The sequence below is a fragment of the Lynx rufus genome, unplaced genomic scaffold (assembly GCF_022079265.1).
Source record: "Lynx rufus isolate CCGP_SWC_20201006 ecotype Redwood Valley unplaced genomic scaffold, mLynRuf1.p SCAF_9, whole genome shotgun sequence".
Lineage (NCBI taxonomy): Eukaryota > Metazoa > Chordata > Mammalia > Carnivora > Felidae > Lynx > Lynx rufus.
The window spans coordinates 38880113-38905654 of NW_025814897.1; the positions used below are offsets into that span (position 1 = coordinate 38880113).

The window sequence follows — 25542 nt, forward strand, 5'->3', positions numbered from 1 at the left end:
ATTTTCATTCTGCGAGTGCTCATGTAAAATCTTTCCTCTTCTGACCCAGACTTTTCCAAAGATTAGGCAGAGCCCACATTCCCAGGTGGCCCCTAAAGAGGCAATCAAGATAAAAATGTTAATTACTGTTGGTTGAGTATAGGGCAGTTCATGGTAGGCACTGTTAAAAGGTGGTTTAATGCGGGGCACTTGGGTGACTCAATTGGTTAAGCGACTGCCTCCTGATTTCTGCTCAGGTCATGATCTCATGGTTTCTTGAGTTCAAGCCCTGTCTGGGCAAAGCTGGCTTGAGATCCTCCCTCTTTCTCTACCCCTCCCCCACTCACACTCTGTCTGTCAAAATAAATAAATACACTTAAAAAAAAAGAGAGAGAGAGAGAGATGGTTTAATGCAGGGTGCCTGGCTGGCTCAGTCAGTAGAGCATTTGACTCTTGATGTCAGGGTGATGAGTTCAAGCCCCAACTTGGGCGTAGAGCCTACATAAAAGAAAAAAAAAAAAAAAGATGGTTTCACACCTTAGCTAATAAGGTCCTCACAACAATCTGCCTAGTGTCCCATTTTCCAGAGGAGGGCTCTGAAGCTCTGAAAGGGTGCATTGACCTGCTCAGGTTCCCGTAACCTCTAGTGAGTGACAGAGCTAGGATTTGAATCTGGTTGATGCCAAACCTAATCTTCTTAACCATAACAAGCTCAGAGACGTAAATGAAACCAAGGAACTGATGCTATTTACTGCCGGAGATCCAGAGTTCAGCAGCATTTGGGGAGGGCTCTACCAGAAACATAACAGCGTTTTGCAAACTCCACCTTGGCCCAGAGCTCCAACGATTGTTAACAGTGTCAAGTGGTGGCATATCTGAGGCAACCAGGAAGGACTGGGAGGGACCGGAGGAAGCAAGGTCCGTTCAAGGACTCTGAGCTGTGGAAGCCGTAGCACGATGGCAGGTTGCAGGGGTCTGATACCCAGCATTGTCCTGGGGCAGGACTAGCCTCGGGTCCGGAGTATGCAGCGCGTCTTGGCCCAGGCATGGGCAGTTGACTCCTGAGCCTCCTGTTCCTGAGGACGATGATGACAACTCATGTCTGCCAACTGGGTGGAGATTCTGGGCAGACCTCCCCCCTCACCCCCCCAGGCGCTGAGCTCCCCCTTGTCTGGCGAGGTGGGCTCCGTGTGGTCCACAACAGCCCGGTCCTGCCCGCGCTTCCACAGCTCATAGCGCTCAGGCTGCAGGATGCGCACGACGGCGTCCATGGAGAAGGTGACCCTGGCCTCCCCGCAGCTGCACTGAGACGCCACTTTGCCATAGTCGATCCATCGCGGGGTGGCGAAGTTGATGGCTTCTGCGCAGTTGAAGCCGTGGTTGAAGCCAGAGTGGTAGCCGTAGGGAAACGTCACCATGAACTCGCCAGCCTCCTGAGTGATCCGATTGAAGGGGATCCCGTTGTCCTTGAGGACCGTGGGCGAGATGAGAGCCGCCTTGTGCCGCAGGAAGGCGTCACAGGCGCGGGCACTGCCCGGGAACAGCTCGGTGGCCAGGCGCTCCAGGCGCCGGCCGTGCTCCGGGGACACCGCGTACCAGGTTTTGGGCTCCCCGAAGTGCAGGTAGTTGATGCTGTAAAGGTCCATGTCCTCCGTGTGCCAGGCGAAGGTGGTCTTCCACATGCCAAAGTACAGGTAGGGCGTGTTGACGCCCTCGATGACCACGCCGCACTCCTGCTCCAGCAGGCCCTGGATGGTCCCCAGGTGTCAGCGTTTTGATCATGTAAAGAAGCATTGATTTCTAATGCCACAATTTGGTCATATGTATAAGGGTGTCTTCAAATATTTTCGCTCCGAATTTTATGCTTGGATCTGACACTTGAACTTTTCCCGCCAGCTGGCGGTACTCCCCCCGCAGCCGGGCCTGTTCATTTGGCAAATTTAGTAGACACGCTCCCCTCCCCCTCGCCCCCTGCTGGAAAGGAGTGGCTATTGCAGCTGTATCAGACACCCTGGTTTTCCATTTCTTTAGCTAGGCCTGTTCTGTGCCTGTCTTTGGATTCCATGGAGGCAACATTATTTCCGTAATGTTAATTTTTTTTTCACCGCAGGATGAAATGTCATTATTGTAAAAAACTTAGAGGGGCGCCTGGGTGGCTCAGTTGGTTAATCGTCCGACTTCAGCTCGGGTCATGATCTCACGGTCCGTGAGTTCGAGCCCCGCGTGGGCTCTGTGCTGCCAGCTCGGAGCCTGAAGCCTGCTTCGGATTCTGTGTCTCCCTCTCTCTCTGCCCCTCCCCTCCTCATGCTCTGTCTCTCTCTGTCTCAAAGATAAATAAAAACATTTAAAAAAAATTAAAAAAAACTTAGATTCTATATGCCATGTCCTGAGACACTATGGTTTTAAATTAATAAGCATCGAAGTCCCAAATCCCAAGGTCTGTCTGGATATATACAGCTGAAGGGTCCACACGAAACCACAATCATATAAACATAGGTATTAATTACTGCAATGATAAAACCTCTCATATACGTCACACATCATCACCAGTTCTAACTTGAACTCTTTAAGCAACTAAAATTGTAAGAATACCTCCCAGCTTGCCAATTCATTCAGGAATGGAAACCCTACTTTCGGTAGGTTCTTGCACAAAGGAAATGGGGTATTTTTTGACCAGCATTTCAATCAAAACCAATTGTTGAAGGTAGACGCAATTGAGAAGATCATTTTTATCCAATCAGCTCCAATATAATTCCATTGTCAGCAGATCAATCAGACTCTAAAATGTTCTTTTCCACTGCTAGCAACCTCAGTTTGTTATCATCCCCCTAAAATAAAACTTATTTGGGGTCAAAATATGTGTTTGAAACCTGAATGTGGAAAGATGCAAAAACCCACATGCTTCAATAGTCTGAAGATTTGATAAAATTTTTTAAAATGTTCTTTAAATTGTTTTTTAATGTTTATTTATTCTGAGATGGCGGGAGAGACAGAGCACAAACAGAGGAAGGGCAGAGAAAGAGAGACACAGAATCCGAAGCAGGCTCCAGGCTCCCAGCTCTCAGCATAGAGCCGACCCAAGGCTCGAACTCATGAAAGGTGAGATTGTGACCTGAGCTGAAGTCGACTCTTAACCGACTGAGCCACCCAGACGCCCCCAAAATGTTTTTAATCGCTAAAATAAAAAGTAAAGATTTAAAAATTTGAAACTATTTCAAATGTAAATAGTTCTTGCCTTAATCTCTTTCACCTTTATTTGTTTCTAAGAACAAGGGTGGGGAAGTAAACAGGCAACTGTCCAATAATATGCGATCCTGATTTCACATGAGCGTTTTCTAAGATCCAGAAATATGTTTTCCCCCTTGAATGCAACCTCACAATGAAGCAGCATGGATTGATGGCTCTACGTGTGCCATCAAAAATTGAATCTTCTCAGCACTGTTCTTATCTACTCCCTCAGTATCCTCCAAAATCATTCATGTCCAACTCTGGTCTATTCCTTTAGTTTCCCATAAAATGAAGACTTTACCTGATAAAAATCTGTCTTTAAAACTTTGAACATGACAACATAGCAAAACTAGTTACCACCCATGAGACAATAACTAAATATGTGTGTGTGTGTGTGTGTGTGTATATATTTTCTTTTTTTTTTTTTTTTGAGAAAGAGCATGCATGGGGTAGGAGCAGAGAGAGGAGGAGAGAGAGAATCCCAAGCAGCCTGCACGTTCTGCACTGAGCCCATAGTTGGGCTTGATCCCATGACCGTGAGATCATGACCTGAGCTGATATCAAGAGTCAGATGCTTAACTGACTGAGCCACCCAGGCGCCCCTATATATATTCATTTTTAATCAAGGAGAAATGGAAACTCTACCTATCAGATTTCCAATGTAAAAATAAAACTGGTCCCACAACTGAAAAACAGAAGCTTTAAACTTGTAACAGAGAAAGTTCTTCCTTTCTACCAATTTCACACATTTAACGAGAAAAAAAGAACAGAATAATATATAACCTATCTTACACTGATCCGAAATCCTGATTTTAAATGAGACAACCCCAGCCGCATAAAGCGCTTTCTTAATGGAGCCATCCTCAAAATGAAAAGGAATGGGCTGATAAGCCAATAACATTTTACTTACTTTATTTTTATTTTTTAAGTAAGCTCTACACCCAAAGAGGGGCTTGAACTCAAGACCCTGAGATCAAGAGTCACATGCTCTGCTGACTCAGCCAGCCAGGTGCCCTCCAATAATAGCGTTTTAATTAAATCAGCTATATGCTAATCCAATCCCATGGCTCCTCACTGTAATTCAAGATAGAATTAAAATCGAAAGCCACAAGAAAGGTAGAAACAAGGATGTAGAGAAACGTTTAGTCAGGAAAGAGGGAAAACTAGCTAGATGATTTCACCAAATCATTGACCCAAATCAACATGAATTGAGTGACTACAATGCTGAAGTTATCGAGATAGGATTAATGGAGAACACAAAAATGAGTCAAGTCTTAGACCTTCCTGAAAAGACGTTTATTCCCATGGGGAAGGTAAGACAATACGGTGATTTTGAACATTAAATGAACCGCTCACCTTGATGCTTGGTGCCTACGGCTCCTGGCATATTGTCTGTGCTCAATAAAGTGTTACCGAGTGTTACAGGAGTTCAGAGGAGAGAGGTCTGGGATCATTTCGGAACCTTCATCAGGAAGTAGGGATTAAGGTCATCTGCCAAAAATGAGAGGAATGATAAAATGGAAGTTCTGGGAACAGTTGCAAGTTTAAAATACAGTCAACCTTTGAACAATTTGGGTGTTAGAGGTGATAATGCCCCCACACAGCTGAAATCTGTGTATAACTTTTGACTCCCTCAGAACTCAACTACTAATAGCCTACTGTTGACCAGAAGCCTTACTGATAACATAAACAGCCAATTAGCCCGTATTTTGTGTTGTTTGTTTTATGTACCGAATTCTTACAATAAAGTAAACTAGGGTAAAGAAAATATTATTAAGAGAGTTAAAAGGAAGAGCAAACTCATTTCCAGTACTGTACTGTATTTTTCGGAACGAATCCACGTACTAGTGGACTCTCCAAGTTCAAACCCATGTTGTTCAGGAGCAATCGTACTGGCTGCGTGTGGGCGACCACTGAAGTAAACAAGAAAAGCATAAAAGGTCGCAAGAGTTTTCTTTTATTTTCTTCTTAAGTGTATTTATTTATTTTGAAAGAGAGAGAGAGAAAATCCCAAGCTGACAGCGCAGAGCCTGACTCAAGGCTCGATCTCACAGAACTGTGAGATCATGCATGACAGGAGCCGAAATCAAGAGTTAGATGTTTGGGGCGCCTGGGTGGCTCAGTTGGTTTAGTGTCTGCCCTTGGCTCAGGCAATGATCTCGCAGTTCATGAGTTCAAGTCCAGTGTCTGGCTCTGTGCTGACAGCTCAGAGCCTGGAGCCTGCTTCAGATTCTGTGTCTCCCTCTCTCTATGCTCCTCTCCTGCTCAGTTCAGTCTCTCTCTGTCTCTCAAAAATAAATAAAACAGTAAAAAAATAAAAATAAACATAAAAAAGGGTCAGAAGCTTAACACACTGAGCCACCCAGGTGCCCTGGTCACAAGAGTTTCCTTAACATCCTTCAGCAAACTGATCACTCAGTTCCTTCACCTCCTCCCTTTTATTAAATGATCTTTATCCTCACCCCAAGTTAGTCACCCTGAGATCTCACCTTTTCTAAAATCTTGACTTTAAGAATTCTTAACCAATGCTGACTATCCTTTCAGTTTGCATAATATATACCCAATAATTTTTTTTTACCTAATTGAAAATCCCCAAATGTTGGGCTCTCTAAGTTCTCTCCTTTTTGCTACTCATTGTAGATGAACAACAAAATTTTGATTGACTTCTTGCAAGAATTAAAATCTGGACTGCACAGAGCCCTGCTAGGGTAGAGTAAGAGGAAAAAAAAGTAAACTTTAACTAGCTTCCTCCTTGGGTTTTCCAGGTATTTAATCATACCTACTTAAAAAAAAAAGTAATTTTATCACTTATCTTCCATCACTTACAGTTCTAATATTTTGCATTGGTTAATACCTCTAACTCTATTTTAATTACTGGTAGAAATGTCTCAAATATTTCTACCTTAAGTAAAATGTTGGCTTTGGGGCTAAAATAGCTAACTAGCTAGAGACAATGTTTTCATTTTAAGGAATTGTTATTCACTGATTCTTACATGAGGGTGTGCTTAGAACAAGACTGAGGGGCACCTGGGTGGCTCAGTCGGTTGAACATCTGATTCTTGATTTCAGCTCAGGTCATGATCCCAGGGTTCTGGGATCAAGACCCATGCTGAGCATGGAGCCTGCTTAAGATTCTCTCTCTCTCCCTTTGTCCCATTCTCCCTGCTCACACACATGAGTACTGTCTCTCAAATAAAAAAATTAAATAAATAAATAAATAAATAAATAAATAAATAAATAAATAAAACAAGACTGAGTGTTGAATTTTGTCAAATGCATATCAACATTTATGAAAATTGTCATTCAACTTTTCTTCTTGGATCTATTAATTAGGTAAGTTATATTACCAGATTTTCTTAGTTTAAACTGTCATTACCCTCCTGCAATAAATCCCATTTAGTCATTGGGTTATTTTTATAATATAGTTACACTGTCTTAGCTAATTTTTAATTCAAAACTTTTGTGTAAGTGTTCATAAATAACATCTGACTATTATATATATTATATGTATTATCTATTATATATATAATAGATAATATATATATTATATATATTTATATATATAACATATATATTTATATATTTTATATATATTTATATATATAACATATATATTTATATATTTTATATATATATATATATTTGTATATAATATATATATAACATATATATATGTTTTATATATAACATATATATTTATATATTTTATATATATTATATATATTTATATATATAATATATATATTATATATATTATATATTTTTATATATAATATATATTTATATATATATTTATATATTATATCTGACTACCCCACTCGTGCTCTGTCTCTCTTTCAAAAATAAATAAACATTAAAAAAATTTTTTTAAATTAATTTCTAGTTTTATTGCATGATAATTACTGTTTGATTTTTTTCTTTGTTTAGGGAATTTATTGATTTTTTTCACACTAATATATGTCAGTTTTTGCGATTGATCCATTGGCAGGTCACAAAAGCAAGTATTGTCTATTACCAGGTTCATAAGTCTGCCTTTATTGTTAATGTTAAGTTTTCAACATCATTAAGTTTGTCCATTTTTTCTGTCTTGCACTAAGTAAGGGGTCCTGAACATCCAATTACAATATGTGTTCCAGTTTCCCCACACCAGCACCACCACCAATGCTCAGAACACTACCATGTCTGAGAATTCAGCTCATTTCTGAAACTATCTATCTGGAGATAGTGTCAGACCCTACAGGTTAAAGGGTCAAGACTGCCACGCTCCCCCACCCCCAACCCTTGCACCCCACCCCGTACTTGCCTATACTTCTGACCAACTGGCTATAAATCAGAGGCTGCCTCAACCCCTTTTTTCAGTTTGACTAATTCACTAGAATGGCTAACAGAACTCAGAAAACATTTTACTTACTAGATCTTCATTTTTTATGAAAGGATAGGACTCAGAAAGACCCGGATGGAAAAGACGCACAGGGCAAGGTAGAGGGAACGTGTGCAGAGTTTCCTGGCCCTCTCCAGGTGCACGGCTCTCCCAGCACCCCAAGGTGTTCACGGACTTAGGAGCTCTCCAAACCCACTCTGCTCAGGCTTTTAGGGAAGCTTCATTACATAAGCCTGAATGGTTAAATCATTGCCCATTGGCGATTGACTCAACCTCCAGTCTCTCTTCCCCTCCCTTGGAGGTCAAGGCTGTGGGAGTGAAAGTTCCAACCATCCATTCACAAGGTTGATTCCTCTGGTCAGTCACATTAAGGTGACTTGGGACTTTCCAAAAATTGCATCATTAACACAACAAAAGACACCTTATCACTCGTATTTTTTAGGAATTCCAAGGGTTTTAGGAGCTCTATACCAGAGGCAGGGATGAAGACCAAATGTCTATTATTATAAATTATTATTATTATTATTATTATAAATTATAACTATGGTAACTTAAATTCTCCTATTTTAATGCGATTCTCTCAACTTTTTTTTAAGCTATGTTTTGAAATTTACCTTTCATCTAGAAAGTAATTTATACTTTGTCAAAGTTGCATGGATATTCATGACTGCTGTATTTTCTGGGTGAAATTTAGCCATAGGCATCATAAAAAGCCTTTCTGTGTACCTTTTGCCCTTGAGTCTAATCTGTCTGATGCAAAGATCCATGACCCCTACTTTCTGTTTGTATTTTACTTGGTATTGTTTTGCTTGTTCTTTCACTATTAACTCTTCTAGACACTCTTGTTTCAGACTGTTCAAAGAAAACTGGAGGCAGAGTAAAAATTGTAAAAGTTTATTTGAGCAAAAAATCAATTCGAATCAGGCAGCATCCGATCTAGCCAATAGAAAGGAGCTCCAAAATGAAAGACTTTTATAGGCAGAAAGGAAGAGGAAGAAGGAAATTATACTAGGCAAAAAAAATTGAGTTGATTATGGGGATTACATTCCTTTAGAGGATGGAAGGAGTCTATCAGCAGATAACCTAACTGATACTGATCAGACGATTCCTGATTAACTGGATGAAGCCTCCATTTCTCCATTTAAACACAAATGAAGTCTCTGTTTAGTGACATGGCGTTTAGCATAAGACACTCCATTTAGGACCTGTTGTCTTGTTTTTAAGAAGGTATCTCATAAATAATCTTGATACTGAAAATATATGTTAAGGATTTTAGACTTTCCTTGCTTTGCAGATGCAACTTTAAGAAAATAAAGTTACAAAGATCCCTGAGGCAGAATTGGCTGACAGACTCAATTAGGTCTAGTTTCAACATGAGCAGTGGCATGAAGCATGTCCAGTGGAAGCCAGCATCATGATTCAGAGGCCCAGATACAATATGGGGATGAAAGGGCTCCGATTCTCAGCATCACCCAATGTTGCCCCAAATTACTGTGGGCGAAATATCCTTAGGGCGATATCACAAACAAGCAGCACCATGACATCTCGGCCAACGCACAGACCAAAGACCTTTCCATGCTCAGTGAGCTGAGATTCCCTGAGAAGTACTACAACGTACTACAACAGCTGTTGGGAGCCCCTGGGCGTCCTGGTTGTCATAGCAGGAGACAGTATCTGGCATCTTTGGGGATACGTCTTTTCTAGAAAATAAAGCACCTCTGGGACAGGCCCAGCACAGAATTGTTGTGGGCCTGAGAGCTTCTGTGGTTCCTGGGGTTGAGGGTCAGATACAGCCATACTGGGCAAAATCTTCAATAGTCATGAGCTCAAAGGCTGGAGATCTTCCATGGGTGGTGAACACATCCCAGGGCTCAAAGAGGGCAACTGCCTCAGACTTGAACCCAGAGGATCACAGTCAGGGGTGCAGGAAGGTCTGGCAACTGGAGCTGGGGTCAGATTCATAGAGGCATAAGTGTGGTCCATCATTACAACCTCAGGGAGGTCCACAGGGGCCTTGCAATCCCCATCAGAGTCCTTGGGGAATCTTCTCTGAGTCCCAGTGACATTGGGGCAAGTCAGTGGGAAATTGTCAGAGAAGTTGATTGTGATGTTGTCCAGGGATAGCAGGCAAGGGCCAGGGTGCATCGCATTCTCAGGATCCAATGGAGGCCCTAAGGGTTGAAGATCAGGGGCACAACAGCACCCAGAAGCTTCAGCATAAAACTGGTGTCTGGGGCTCAGTGGTTCAGGATTGACCATGAAGAGTCCATTCATAGGGAGGGGCAGAGCCTCAGGGTACTGGGCTGTGTGCATTGTTCCCACCGAGAGACGCCTCTTGGCCCGGGCCTGGATGCTGGGCCCCCGGGCCCCTTGTTCCCGAGGACGACGACCAGGACCACATCTGCCCATTGAGGGATGAACATCTCGGGCAGAGGGAATCGGGGTCGGTGGTCGGGTGGGGCCAGGCTCCTGGGAAGTGCAGGCGGGGACAAGCCCAGACTGGGCATCAGAGGAAGAACTCTGGGCCGGCAAGGAGCGTGGGGAGGCCAGGCACATTGGGGTGCGACGGCCAGTCCCACCACTAGCGGCCACAGGCCGAGGGGTGCGCGTGGCCCGGCGGGGTGGGAGGTGCCTCAGGCCCAGCTGGGCTCTCCGGGGAGCTTGGGCCTCCCTCCAGGCGCTGAGCTCCCCCTTGTCTGGCGAGGTGGGCTCCGTGTGGTCCACAACAGCCCGGTCCTGCCCGCGCTTCCACAGCTCATAGCGCTCAGGCTGCAGGATGCGCACGAAGGCGTCCATGGAGAAGGTGACCCTGGTCTCCCCGCAGCTGCACTGAGACGCCACTTTGCCATAGTCGATCCATCGCGGGGTGGCGAAGTTGATGGCTTCTGCGCAGTTGAAGCCGTGGTTGAAGCCAGAGTGGTAGCCGTAGGGAAACGTCACCATGAACTCGCCAGCCTCCTGAGTGATCCGATTGAAGGGGATCCCGTTGTCCTTGAGGACCGTGGGCGAGATGAGAGCCACCTTGTGCCGCAGGAAGGCGTCACAGGCGCGGGCACTGCCCGGGAACAGCTCGGTGGCCAGGCGCTCCAGGCGCCGGCCGTGCTCCGGGGGCACCGCGTACCAGGTTTTGGGCTCCCCGAAGTGCAGGTAGTTGATGCTGTAAAGGTCCATGTCCTCCGTGTGCCAGGCGAAGGTGGTCTTCCACATGCCAAAGTACAGGTAGGGCGTGTTGACGCCCTCGATGACCACGCCGCACTCCTGCTCCAGCAGGTCCTGGATGGTTCCCAGGTGGCCAAGGTTCCACTGTTGAGTGCTTTCCGCAAACAAGGAGCCGCTGATGTCAGCGCCATAAATCGGAGAATCGTACAGGCGGGTTTTCCAATACTTTCGCTCCAAATCCTCAAAATCCGAGTGTGGCGGAGTCCGATACTTTCCGCTGTTTGCCACTTGGCGATACTCCGCCACTGTCATGGCTTTCTTCTTTTTATGGTATTGAGTAAACACACCTGCCCGCCCAGAGACCACCTGCTGGAGGGGAGTTGCTATTAAGATGTCACTGATATCATCATAGGTCTGCCTGGCTTTCCATTCCTTGGGGGGAATCACCTTGGCCAGGCCTGCGCGGTGTGCCCCTTTGGATTCCATGTACGCAATATATCTGGGGAAATCTTTAAATTCTTCTGTGGTTGGGTGAAAGGTCATGATTGTATAACTTGGGTTCTTAGGCTGCTTCATGGCTGCAATGTAATAAGTAACTGACTCCTGGGGTCTCAGGTATGTTTTAGATACCCGAGGAAGCAGGGGGGGTAATATAATACCTTCTCTAGTCTTTCTTTATTTAAAAAAAAAAAAAAAAAAAAAAAAAAAGCTGTGTCATGTGAGTGAGGCAGTAGTTGGGACTTGAAATTTTAAACAAATGAAGTGATATCTCTTCCAGGCTTGCCTGTTCACGGCGTGGGGGATGCCACTCGGGGCAGCATCTCGCGCTGGAAGGAAATAGAGTGTTTCCCAGTGGCGCACGCCCTCTGCACCAAGTCCTGGCTCAGCCTGCGGTTCTGAGGCTTCCTCAGTTGGAGCCGCGCGTCTCTGAGGCTTCTCCTGATGGCGCCTGCCTCAGTGCATGCGTGGCGCCTCACCTCACTGGAGCAGAGAGCCTCTTCGAGAAAGTTTGAAGGCTAAATCTAAAGGAAAGAGCACAAAATATTTGAAAATAAAGGAATGACAAAAGAAACACTAACGTAGCATCAAAATAAACAAAATCGGTCTAGCGACGTTAACTTCAAGTTGGAATTTCAGTGCAAAAACTGTACTGTTGGTAGGAATGTAAACGGATGTAGCCACTATGGAAAATAGTATGGAGGATCCTCAAAAAATTCAATAGAGCTACCATATGATATCTAGCAATCCACTTCTTGGTATATACCTGAAGGAAACTGAAAACAGTATCGAAGATATGTCTGTACCCCATGCTTCCTGCAGTGTTATTCACAATAGCAAGATATGGACGCACCCCAGTGCATATCCATTAATGAATGGATAAGGAAGAAGTGGTATATATACAATGGAATATTACTCAGCCGTAAGAAAGAATGAGATCCTGCCATTTCCAACCATGTGTATGGACCTAGTGAGTGAACTGTGGTAAAATGAAGTAAGTCAAAGACAGATACCATATGATGTCACTCACATGTGGAATTTAAGAACCAAAACACATAAACAAGCAAAGGAAAAAGAGATATACAAAAAACCAGACTCCTAAATACAGAGAACAAACTGGTGGTCTCCAGAAGGGAGGTGAGTAGGGAGAAGGGTGAAATAGGTGATGGGGATTAAGGAGCACACTTACCATGATGAGCACTAAGTAATGCATAGAGTTGTTGAGTCATTGGCTAAAACAAGCAAATCAGGAGACTCTAGATGCTGACGAGGATGTGGAGAAACAGGAACCCTCTTGCACTCTTGGTGGGAAAGCGAACTGGTGCAGCTACTCTGGAAAACAGTGTGGAGGTTCCTCAAAAAATTAAAAATAGAACTATCCTATGACCAGGAATAGCACTGCTAGGAATTTACCCAAGGGATACAGGAGTGCTGATGCAGAGGGGCACTTGTACCCCAACGTTTATAGCAGCACTTTCAATGATATGCAAAATATGGAAGGAGCCTAAATGTCCATCAACTGATGAATGGATAAATAAATTGTGGTTTATATACACAATGGAATACTACTTGGCAATGAGAAAGAATAAAATCATGCCATTTGCAGCAATGTGAATGGAACTGGAGGGTATTATGCTAAATGAAATAAGTCAGTCAGAGAAACACAGATATTATATGTTTTCACTCATATGTGGACCTTGAGAAACATAACGTATGGGGGAAGGGTAGGGGAAAAAGAAGTTACAGAGAGGGAAGGAGGCAAACCATCAGAGACTCTTAAATACAGAGAACAAACTGAGGGTTGATGGGGTGTGGGGGAGAGGGGCAAGTGGTGATGGGCATTGAGGAGGGCACTTGTTGGGATGAGGACTGGGTGTTGTATGTAAGCCGATTTGACAATAAACTTATTTTGAAAAAGGATTGTTGAGTCATTGTGATGTATATCTGAAACCAGTATAATATGATACTATATGTTCATTAATCTTTAATAAAACATAACTCTCAACCTCCCTATTAAAAAAAAGAAGATGTGATGTGATACACACACACACACACACACACACACACACACACACACACAAGGGTATACCATTCAGTCCTGAGAAAGATGCAAATCTGGCTTAGGGGACAACGTAGACCTCAAGGCATTATGCTAAGTGAAATAAACCAGATAGAGAAAGACAAATACTGCATGGTATCACTTATGTGTGGAATCAACAAATTAAAAATAAAAAAAAAAGAGTGAAACTTACAGAAACAGAATGTAATAGCAGTTCCTGGGGGCTGGGGGTGAGAAAAATAGGGGGAGGCTGGTAAAAAGCTACAAAATTTCAGGTATAAGACGACTAAGTTCTGAGGATCCAATGTAAACCATGGTGACTCTAGTTCATAAAACTGTGCTGTAGAATTGAAATTTTATGAGTATAGAACTTAAACGTTCTCACCAAAAAATACATTTAAAAAAAGTAAATATGTGAGCTGATTGTTGTATTAATCATCTCGACGGGCGAATCCTCTTACAATGTGTGTACATACATCAAATCACCACAATGTTCACTTTCAGTATTTCACAACTCTTAATGTCAATTATACCTCAGTAAAGTTAAGATTAAAAAAAAAAAAAGGAATTGAGGGCAAAGCATGAGACAGAAAAAAGAGAAACATCTAACTGAACCAAGAATAATGGAGCAAGTTTGTAAATAAATGAGTGAAGCCCTGGGTGAATTAACCTCAAAGGTAAACTAAGGAAAGGAAAACAAAGATATGAGCTCAAACAATTTCGAATGAAACATTTTACCCAATAGAAATGATCACCAAGGGCTTGGTGGGGTAGGTATCCTACGCTGTTTCTGTTCAGGTTATGATTCCGTGATTCATGAGACGGAGCTCCGCATCGGGCTCCACACCGACAGCTTGGAGCCTACCTGGGATTCTCTCTGTCTCTCTGTCTCTCAAAATAAACAAATAAACTTAAGTAGAAGTGATCACCAAAACCAAAACCTGATTCTAATAAAGACAATTAGAAGTGAAAAGACATAAGCATGAAAAATACAAATAGCCCACATTTTGATAAGAGGATGTACAGCAGAACATCTAGTAGAGAATTTTTTAAATTATAATTGAATTTTATAAATAACTTGGTGCTACTAACTTTGAAAACTAAAAATGGACAATTTTCTCAAAAGTGCAAATATCCTAGATGGGTGCAAGAAAAAACTAGAATACTTATATATACTAATAAACTTAATAAAAATAAAACAAGTTGTTTAAGTATGACCCATAAAAACCTAATACGCCATTTTACAAGTGGATTCTAACTCTTGCCTCATACAAATTTTCTAGACTATGATATTCAGTTTGTTTGTGAGGCTACCAGCATAACCTGGGAGCCAAACCTAGAGGGACTGACAATGGATAAGCGCTCTTTAGGGCCAACATTATTGAGGGTAAAAGTTGCAAAAGTCTCCAATAAAATTTTATCCCATTTTTACCAGAAACGGCATTAAAAAAAAAAAAAAACAAACCACCCACATCATGATAAAGTATTGCAAGGATGGTTTAAAAACACTACCAGTATTACTGAAACCTTCACAAATCAAATGGAACAATTATCATCTGATGGCATGCAGAAAAATTTGAAATAACTCAACACCTATTTTATTATTTTAATGCATATATTTTTTAATTTTTTTTAACGTTTATTTATTTTTGAGACAGAGAGAGACAAAGCATGAACGGGGGGAGGGTCAGAGAGAGGGAGACACAGAATCTGAGACAGGCTCCGGGCTCTGAGCTGTCAGCACAGAGCCCGACGCGGGGCTCGAACTCACGGACCGCGAGATCGTGAGCTGAGCTGAAGTCGGCCGCCCAACCGACTGAGCCACCCAGGCGCCCCAAATGCATATTTTTTTTAAAAAGGGAAAGAAGTGCCATGATAGACGCAAAGATTTATGTAAACAACAAAATACAGAACATAAATGCTCATGTTAATTTTACACCGGATGTTCTCAACCTTAATGGGTAAACACTTGAAGCAATCTAATTAAAACCTAATCATGTTGCATTAAAAGACGAATTATTAAAACTGATGGGTTCAACAAAGTTTCCAGACACAGGTTAGCATAGAGAAATATCTATAGCATTCTGCAACTAGTTAATGCAGGGGTAGTAGTCCAATTCTAGAAACCAGTAGCCAGTTCTAGAAGCCGTCTTAATTCGACCGGATACCAGCCTGCTGAATGCAGGGCTTTTTCCTGAAAATCTATGATTTTTACCAAGAAGTTATTAAGAAGAATATTAACTCCACAAGTCTGAAAACACAGTTTAAAAGTAAAACTGTTTTTTTTTAAGTTTATTTATTCATTTTGAGAGAAAGAGAAAGAAAGAGAATCCCAAGCCATCAGTGCAGAGCCCGACGCAGGTCTGAATCTCATGAACCTTGAGGTTGTGACTTGAGCTGAAACCAAGAGTCAGACGCTTAACCCACTAAGCTACCCAAGAACTCCTAAAAATAAAACTGTTTTTACTGCCTTCTTTTAACCCAAGGAAATGAGGTCCCAATGTGTATTTCTCAAATGTAAATATATATAAAACTACAGTCAGCAACTTAAACTTGTGACAGGAAAATAACTCTTGCTCACAAGAGCAAATAGCACAAATAAAGCGACCTACCTTCCACCAACAAAATCCTGATTCCAGCTGAAGGTACTCCAGGGCCTGGAGAGACCTCGTACTCTTCGCAGCTCACGTCCAAATGCAGCTCACTTCCTGATGCTCTGGCTTTATACCCGGCCAGTAGCTGATTTTAATTGTATCAGTGCCCATCTAACGGAATCCTGGGGCTGGGGTCTTAAGTAATCATCCCACTTTGTGTAATCTCTTGTTTGTTTGTTTTTTTTTAAACCAATCTTTAAATTTTTTTTTCAACGTTTTTTTATTTATTTTTGGGACAGATAGAGACAGAGCATGAACGGGGGAGGGGAAGAGAGAGAGGGAGACACAGAATCGGAAACAGGTTCCAGGCTCTGAGCCATCAGCCCAGAGCCCGACGCGGGGCTCGAACTCAGACCGTGAGATCGTGACCTGGCTGAAGTCGGACGCTTAACCGACTGCGCCACCCAGGCGCCCCTTAAACCAATCTTTAAACAAAGCAAACTAAGAGGCTGAAAATGGAGAGTGGGAAAGTCAAAGTATGCAAACATTAAACAAAAGATACCTGTAATTAACATCAAATATATTTATAGGATACAAGAAAGTTTAGAGTTATCAAAGAGAAACACTCACTAGGAAAATGTAACAGTGATGTACTTTATGTGCCTAACCACACAGCACTGGGAAGTAAAGCACACACACAAAGAATAACAATGGAAAATGCTTTTGAATACATATAAAATACTTATAAAAATGTACTGATATAAGGGGTACCTGGACGGCTTAGTCAGTTAAGCACCCACTCTTGATTTTGGCTCAGGTCATGATCTGACGGTTTTGTGAATGTGAGCCCCACTGGTGGGCTTTGTGCTGACAGGAAGGAGCTTGTTTGGGATTCTCTCGCTCTCCCTCTCTCTCTCTGCCTCTCTCTCTTTGCCTCAAAAATAGTGAAACTTTTAAAATATTACTGATATAAGACCACAAAATAAATAGCAATAACATTTCCATGGAACCAACATATTGAGCATAATTTTGACCACAGTGAAAGAAAATTGAAAGTCAGCAATAAAAAACTGAACACAACTATATTTATTTGAAAATTAGAAGCCACATAACGCCTACAATAATATCCATATAAAATGCTATTGATTTGTATGTTGAACTCAGTGAAAAACAAAACGGTATTATGCAAGAGAAAAGGAAAAAAAATCAGAATAATGATACCATGATAAATAAACGAAGAGGAAAACGAACACCTGCAAAAACAGAGATGATTAATAAAACAGAAAACTGATACTTTTAAGATGTTTATTTATTTATTTTGAGAAAGAGAAGAGAAAGGAAGTGTGAGTGGAGAGGGGCAGAGAGAGAATTCCAAGCAGGCTCATGTTGTCAGCACAGAGCCTCAAAAGGGGCTGGATTTCGGGAACAATGAGATCACGACCTGAGCCAAAATCAAGGGTAGGACACAGCTCGCTGAGCCACCCAGGTGTCCCAGAAAACAGATACTTTTAGGGAAAAATTAAAAAAAAAAAAGTGGCAAATCTGATGAAGGAAAAGAAGTTACTAGGACTGGGACAGGAAACGGATGACCTGAGCCTGGAGCTTCTTCAAATCTTGAAATTAAGGACCCATTAAACCAATAAAGACATTGAGAGTCACCGCAAAGGGGCACAGGAACGACAGGAAAGAGCTCCTAATGGCCAGAACTCAAACAATCTGGCCAACAAAATAATGAAAGTGCTATTGAATGACAACTCAAAGTATAAGATGAATATCTATGAGTCCACACTGGTATAAATGATTAACAAATTGAGAAGGACCAATAAATCTGTCCTGCAGAAGATTCCAGATACATTGCATATACTCCACTCTAAAGGAGGTGAGGATAACAGTCTGCTGCCTGAATGCAGGCTGTGAATACTGACTGCCTTCAGGAGTACAGAGTGGCAAGTGGGGTGGGGGTAGTCATTTTACAATGGAGATCGTGAAATGAACATGGTTTCAGCCAAGTCAACACCGAGAGTCATAACTTATGTTGATAGTATCTGCCCTTGATATTGTGTGACAAAAATGGCACTGTAACTCTGTAATCTTCCTCCAAGGGTAATCATAAATAAAGACGAATTCCAACAGAGGGGCAACCTGCAATATAACTGACTGCTACTCCCCAAAATTGTCAAGTTTCTATATAAGCATTTTTGTGAAAAACAAGGAAGTTCTAGTAAATAACATTGGTATTCATTCATTCGTTGAACTAATGTATCATTGAAATGTAGCCATTAATACTAGGGGGAAATGGGAGTGGGAGGGGTTGGGAGGAATGGGAACTCTTTGAACTACCTGCTCGATTTTCAGAAATCTAAAACTGTTCTAAAAAAGTAAAGTATTACTAAATATAATAAAATAACATAAACAAGAGAAGACACCAATAAGTGATATTCAAATGAAAAATATTAGAAATACAATCTAGATTTTTCAAACAGTCTACAAAACACAACACAAATCAAATGATTTCATGAATCACTATAGGTCTTAATAGTTTTAGAACAGAAAGCAGGGGGGGGGTTCCTTTTAATGTTTTAAAACCATGAACTATGTGCTTACAGAAATGTATAAAGCTTATATGTTCTGTTAACAAATAACTATAGAGCAAGCACCACCCAGGTCAAGAAAATAAAACCTCACCAGACACCCAGGAACGTGACTTGTCCGTCCCCTCTGGTATTACTGCCCCAACTGCCTTTGACACTAATCCTATCCTGACACTGGGCGTAGTAATTTTGGTAAACAACATAAAATTAAAATTGTGCCCATTTTTGAAAACTTTATTTAACCTTATTCATATCAATACAATCCTACTTTGTGTGCGTTAATGTACCCTTCTGTGTATTTTTTTGATCATTTTGACGTTGTCGCCCATCGCTGGACTCTGTTCTGTTTCAGGGCAGTCATGGATTCAGCCATATAAATGTTTACACTGTCAAGGGGCCTCTGGGTCGCCTCCACCCTTGGCCTCTTACAGTGTTGCTCCGAAAATTCTCACACACGTTCATTGGAGCACACACGTGCATTCATACCTAAAAATCACTTTCTTGGTCACAGAACGTGAATTCAAACCTTGTCCTGCCAAACTGTTTTTGGAGAGTTTTTACCAATTTACACACTCACTAGCTGCATATGAGGATGCTTGTGGTTCCTCACTTTTGCAAACCTTCGATGATTTATCAGCCTTCTTATTTTAGCTAATCAGATGGCCGTGCAGGAGTATCCCATTATGATTTGTGTTTCCCAGGGGATCACTAAAGAGGGTGAGAAATTTTTTCTTTAGTATATTGTCCAAATGGATATGCTCTTTGGCTAAGTGCCTAATCAAGCATTTTCTCCATTTTTCTGCTGGGTTGTCAGTCTTTCTTTGAAGTAGTTCTTTATATATTCTGGGTATTCTCTCTGCATTGGATATGAGTAATACGATATATGTTTCCTCTCCCTGATTTGCCTTTTCACTCTCTCTTTCATACCTTTTGATGAATAGCAGTCCCTCTTTACAACTAATAGGGCATATATTACTAAAAAGTAGCTAGCTAACGCATAGGGAGATTACCAATGCCAGACATGTTCAAAATAGTCTGCATAGAATAATTCATTTTTTTAATATTTATTTATTTTTGAAATACAGAGAGAGACAGAGCACGAGTAGGGGAGGAGGAGACACAGAATCTGAAGCAGGTTCCAGGCTCTGAGCTGTCAGCACAGAGCCTGACACGGGGCTCAAACCCACAAACCATGAGATCATGACATAAGCCAGTCAGAAGCTTAACTGACTGAGCCACCCAGGCGCTCCTAGAATTATTGGTTTAATTTTCGTAACGACCCTTCCAGGGAAGTCCTCCTCCTTATCCTCATGTTGGCCGGGTGAGGAAACTGAGTCAAAGAGACATTAGGCAAACTTCTTAAGGTTACAGATCTAGCAAGTGGTGGAGTCAGATATTCAAAGAATCTCTGAGATTATTCCTTGAAAGGAGGACAAAGAAGGCTGACTTCTCCACTATGAGGCTGTGATAGTTGAGTTGCAATGAACAAGACGAGATAGATGAGGCCAGACACGCATACTGTGTAACTGGGAATCTCTATATAATGGGGACGGAACACCAAACTGGGGGTGGGGGAGGATGGACTATTTTTGAGAGAAAAAAAAAAAATAGTAGAGCTCTACCTCACACCCCTTACATAAATTTGAGGTGGATTGCAGGCTGAAGATTCAAAACAGAGCTTGACGACTAACAGAAAACATACTGAAGAATTTGTCTTTTTGAACTCAGGGTGGAAAAAAAGGCCTTAAAGAACCAAAAGCACCACGGTGGCAATGTCTGATATACTTAACTCCTTCCAATGTAATGACTCTGATGGTTAGTTTTATGCATGGACTTGATTGGGCTCAGAGCTGCCCACAGTAGCTGCTAAAGAAATTATTCCTGGGTGTGTCTGCGTGGGCGTCTCAGGAAGAGATTAGCATTTGCATCTGTAAACCGAGTAAAGATCACTTTCAGCCATACAGGTGAGCTGATCCAAGTCATCAAGTGCTGGAACAGAATGAAAGAAGAAGAAAGGCCAATGCAGCCTCTCGGTTTGAGCTGACACAGCGTCTTTGCCTGCCCTGGGGCATCAGACGTAGGGCCTCTGGTTCCCAGGTGTTTGGCCTGTGAAAATTGGGGGTGGAGAACCTCACCAAAGTGGAGCCGGGAGCTTTTGGCGGGGGAGCTCTCATGTCAATTTCGGACCCAACAAGAAGAGACAGACTCAACCTTACGTGGACTTGATCTTGCAGCTGGCTACTACTGGATAATAGCTGGAGGAAGAGGTGCTTTCCTCATCTCGGGCAACAGCTCAGCCAATGAAAAACCAGCACATTTGAAACTCCCACTTCACTGCAGTGGACATTTAATTTATTTATTTATTTTTTTTTTTTTTTTAATTTTTTTTTTTCAACGTTTATTTATTTTGGGACAGAGAGAGACAGAGCATGAACGGGGGAGGGGCAGAGAGAGAGGGAGACACAGAGTCGGAAACAGGCTCCAGGCTCTGAGCCATCAGCCCAGAGCCCGACGCGGGGCTCGAACTCCCGGACCGCGAGATCGTGACCTGGCTGAAGTCGGACGCTTAACCGACTGCGCCACCCAGGCGCCCCGGACATTTAATTTAAAAGAGCCTTCCCAACTTACCCCTGGTCTCCTTAAAAAAGCATATCTGTCCTTTGTTCCCCGGACTCGCGTACAGCTTTGCCCCAGCTTTTTTGTCTCACCCTGTGATTCTCCTTTTCCAGAATAAACCCATCTTTTGCTGGTAAATTTTTTTTTTTAATTTTTTAACATTTTTTAATTTGTTTTGAGATAAGAGTGGAGCATGAACAGAAGGGAACAGAGAGAGAGAGAGAGAGAGAAAGAGAGAATTCCCAGCAGGCTCCGTGCTGTCGGCGAAGAGCCAGACACGGGGCTCCTTCTCAGCACAGCGAGATCACGACCTGAGCAGAAGTCAACAGTTAGATGCTTAACCAAATGAGCCACCTAGGGGCCCTTACTGTTTTTTTTTTTTTACTTTTAAGTGTGATGGGACCCAGACTCAGACTTCGACCATTGGCTCCCAGATTCTCAGGCCATTGGACTCATGCTGAGTTACATCACCATATTTCTGGTGGTCAGGCTTGCAGAACATTAATCTAGAAAATCACTGGATTTCTTGGCCTCTGCAACCATGTGAACCAATTCCTATAATAAGAGCTCCTCTTATATGTATCTCTATATATTCTATTGGTTCAGTTTACCTTTAGAACCCTTATTCAATGATATAAAAACAATTAAAAATTACATTCTAGGAGATTGTCATCATGCCAAACAAAAAAACAAAAACAAAAACAAAAAAAAAAACAAACCACCAACCCCACAATGAATTAGTATCCTGAATATCACAAAACCTCCACAAAGGCAAAAAACAAACAAACAAAAAACTACAAAAAAACAAAACAAAACAATCCCCTAGCCCCCAAAAGAGGGCAAAACCTCAGATTAGGCAATATTAACAAATTATATCCAAATGGCTAGTATGAAAATATGTGCAGAGTTCCTAGCAATCGGGCAAACACAATGAGATTCTAGTTTTTACTCATTTATATTAGGAGGCATAAATGCATGTGATTTTTAAGAATGGGCCAAGATATAGAGAAGCTAGAACTCCCTCACTGCTAGTGGAGATATAAATTGGAAGCCAATCTGACTGTTCTAGGAAAGTTGAAAATGATCATTAAATACAACATAGTATTTCTATTTCTTTATACAAAGCTGTTCAGGAAAGCGTTGTTTGAATTCACAAAGATTTGGAAATAATCCTGTTGTCCATCAGAAGGGGAGTGAATAAGATAAAAATTGACAACAGATCTCATTTAATTTGTTGGACTAAGACCTATATAAAGCAATGTCTTCAGAGCTTGTAAATGTAATATTGAATTTTTAAAACCTAACGGGGGGCGCCTGGGTGGCTCAGTGGGTTAAACATCTGACTTCAGCTCAGGTCATGATCTCGCAGTCTGTGGGTTCGAGTCCCACATCGGGCTCTGTGCTGACAGCTCAGGGCCTGGAGCCTGCTTAGGATTCCATGTCTCCCTCTCTCTCTGCCCCTCGCCCGCTCGTGCTCTGCCTCTGTCTCTCAAAAATGAATAAACGTTAAAAAAAATAAAAAATAAAAACGTAATGGGATAAGTTGATAAGACCACGCACACCATATTACCCGTGGCTGCATATACTTTTGTCTATAAACTTGAATATACACTGAATTCACCATTGTTCTCTCTCAGAGGTTAAGAAATGTCTAGAAGAGATCATGGCAGTGAGAACAAAAGTGGCAATTTATATAATTGTTATGATAAATGGCCCTTGCTTTACCAAGATTGAGCATAGGAAAACCTTAGTGGACATGAGAGACAGCTGGAGATGGGTGTCTTTTACTGAGAAGAGTAGTCAACACTGAGTGTCTACACTGAGGGTGTCGCCATGAAATGAAATAGGATTGTGAATAAAACTGCTTGCAGAAGCCCCTTCAATACCACCCTCGGCTCCCAGTCCTTTCAAGAAGACTAGTTTAGGGGCACTTGGGTGGTTCGGTCAGTTGAGCGTCAGTCTGTTTATTTTGGCTCAGGTCATGATCTCATGGTTCATAAGATTGAGTCCCGTGTCCACTCTGCACCGACAGCTTTGACCCTGCTTGAGATTCTCTCTCTCACTCTCTGCCACTTCTCTTCTCTTGCTCTCTCTCTCAAACAAACATTAAAAAGCTTAGAAAAGTTTATTGAGTATGCTGAACAACATTCTTAATATTTCTTGTCCTTATTGAGCAAGGCAAATTAAAACAAATATGTGAAAATAACTGGCTGAAAACAGAGGAATGCCAATGGGAACGATATTTTCTGGAAATCAGCTTTGTTTCTTCCCCTTTAAGACCCAACCCTTTTTTGAGCTTATGCTAAGCTGCCCGGGACATCTCTCTGCCAGAGAAGAGTTTGTAAGATTCCTGAAACATAATGAGAATCTCAATTCCTAACATTTAAAATAGAAACATGAGCCAGGGATTGCCCTTGAAATTTTCAGAATTCTTGCATTCCCCTACACTGCTGTATCCACAACTGATCTCAATTGAAGGACCAAAAAAAACCCCTCAAGCTCTCAGTAACGCGTTACACCGAAGTGTCTTCGTTGCTTATGTAAGATACGCTGTGGGTCCAGTTGCTTTCTAGGGCTGCTCTCTTCCAGATGCTTCCAGTCCGCTTCCATCCGGGGCTTCCTCCCCCCCCCCCGCCCCCCCCCCCCCGTCACCCGCTGTACCAGGTGTCCCTGAGCTCAGCTTCCCAAGCCCAGCATTCCAGAGTCTACTTCCATTTCCTGTCACGTTAGGAAAGACCAAGGTGCCCAGCTGCACGGTGTAGAATGAGACACACGTTCCTGCATCAGAATTCCCACCCAACACTATGTCTTCATTACTCTTGCCTTTGGGGGTACGTGGGGCTTCCAATGCCAGAGCTTTCGTGATGTTCTTAGGGGAGAGCTGGAGGGAAGGGAGAGGCGCTTTGCTTCTCTGAAATATTTCCTTCTGTACCCAACCCTCACTTGCAATTTCCAAGACTGATTCTGAGTTTTTCCACTTGTGTGTATTTTCAATTCTGACATCGAAATAACCATTGACTCTCACCACTGTTGTTTGGACTTTCTAACTACTCTTGCCCCCACATTGTCACACCACAACTCAGTTCGCTGCTTAAATCCATAAATCCCAGCATGTCAAGGGCTGTGTCAAACTTCCAATGCCTTCTCCTGTCAAGGTGAAAAAACCCTGATACTTTACATGAGCTACAAGGGCCTCATATCCTACACCTTGCCTCTCTTTCTTCCTCTGTATGCCCAGACACAAATGAGCTTCCTCTCCATTCCTGAGAAAACAGAAGTTCCATGTTGGGTCTATTCCACTTACTGTTTCCTCTAAGTGGAAATCAGCTCTGGATGCAGCTTCCTTTTTGTTAGTTGGGTCTTGGCAGAGGTCTTCTGCTCAATGAAACTCTCCGTGATTCCTCCAACCTAGGCCAGCCCTGCCCAGTGTGTTCCAGCATCCCACCCCTTTCCTGTCTTCACAGCACATGTTAACAAGTAGAATTCTCTTGTCCATTTCTTTGTGCATATGTCTCCTGGGATGAGTCAATGAATGGGCCATGCAAAGTATTGAAAACGCAGTGCAGACTTGGGGAGAAGGTCTTGGGATGGGGCACTTTGGTCCCCTGCATGCTCACCTCCCAGCAGCTGTGGTCCTACTGCCCAGAAAAGTACCAGGTGACTTCCACCAAGTCACCCTTAAGATAGGGCTGCAAGCCGAATCCCCTCACCCACCCGGTCAGCTCATACCCAATAACCATCTGCCAAATTGCTTCCTCATCAACATCACACAATGCAGCCAGCCAACAAAAATCAGCCTTGCTTGAAATGTTCTGATATAATTATCAAGAAAAGTGCAGAAAAGAATAACCTCAACCCCTCAATTATTTGAATGCACAATATTTATTAGAAACAAATTTTAGATTTTAACATTGTGGTTACCTTTAATACATTTGTGAACAAATACTGGCCATAACACATTTTGAATACATCCAAGACTCAGAAAGATCATAAGTTATGTTCTGAGTCTCTACTGACCCATTTGGTCAAAACGGCCTTGTTTTGCAAGAAAGGGGGGAACGGGTAGGGTTGGAGAAAAGGCAGGGAGATTGGAGGAGAATCAAAACCCAGAAGCATCGGCCCAGAGGAGTCTGGGGAAGATTATGCTCTCATGACCTCAGCAGGACCTAGCTTACAGAGACACAAGAGTGTCTAGTGGATGAAACCTCAGTTGGCAACACAGGAATTAGCAGTGTCCAAAGACACTCCAGAGTCTGGCAGGAAGAACAAACTATGGCGAACATGATAAAGAACATGGACTCAACGCATCAGTGGCAACATCACTGGCCTCTGAAGACCAGTAACTTGCAGGCTGGCCCAAAGCTCTGATGTAAATGTGGTGGGTCTCAAGGAGCCTCCACACACAAGAGCAGTAGGTTACAACATTATCCCCTGGGC

General features: G+C 42.4%; 2 protein-coding genes across 2 annotated transcripts; both read right to left on the reverse strand.

Annotated features, from left to right (window-relative positions):
- Positions 1-983: 983 nt before the first annotated feature.
- On the reverse strand, positions 984-9269 carry LOC124505900 (lysine-specific demethylase 4D-like). Its single transcript, XM_047071962.1, has 2 exons — positions 9207-9269; positions 984-1727 (listed from the first exon to the last, which is right to left on the reverse strand). The coding sequence occupies exons 1-2, from the start codon at positions 9267-9269 to the stop codon at positions 984-986; spliced, it is 807 nt and encodes a 268-aa protein (XP_046927918.1).
- Positions 9270-9371: 102 nt separating this feature from the next.
- LOC124505901 (lysine-specific demethylase 4D-like) lies at positions 9372-12458 on the reverse strand. Its single transcript, XM_047071963.1, has 3 exons — positions 12435-12458; positions 9578-11350; positions 9372-9482 (listed from the first exon to the last, which is right to left on the reverse strand). The coding sequence occupies exons 1-3, from the start codon at positions 12456-12458 to the stop codon at positions 9372-9374; spliced, it is 1908 nt and encodes a 635-aa protein (XP_046927919.1).
- Positions 12459-25542: the final 13084 nt, after the last annotated feature.

Coding starts and splice junctions, on each gene's coding strand:
- LOC124505900 (XM_047071962.1), bottom strand. CDS start 9,269: ATGCCAGATACTGTCTCCTGCTATGACAACCAGGACGCCCAGGGGCTC. Junction 1,728..9,206: donor GGCTCCCAACAGCTGTTGTA/GTACGTTGTAGT, acceptor GGGACCATCCAG/GGCCTGCTGGAGCAGGAGTG.
- LOC124505901 (XM_047071963.1), bottom strand. CDS start 12,458: ATGCATTACTTAGTGCTCATCATG. Junction 11,351..12,434: donor ATTACTTAGTGCTCATCATG/GTAAGTGTGCTC, acceptor CTGAGACCCCAG/GAGTCAGTTACTTATTACAT. Junction 9,483..9,577: donor CTGTGGACCTCCCTGAGGTT/GTAATGATGGAC, acceptor TCTGGGTTCAAG/TCTGAGGCAGTTGCCCTCTT.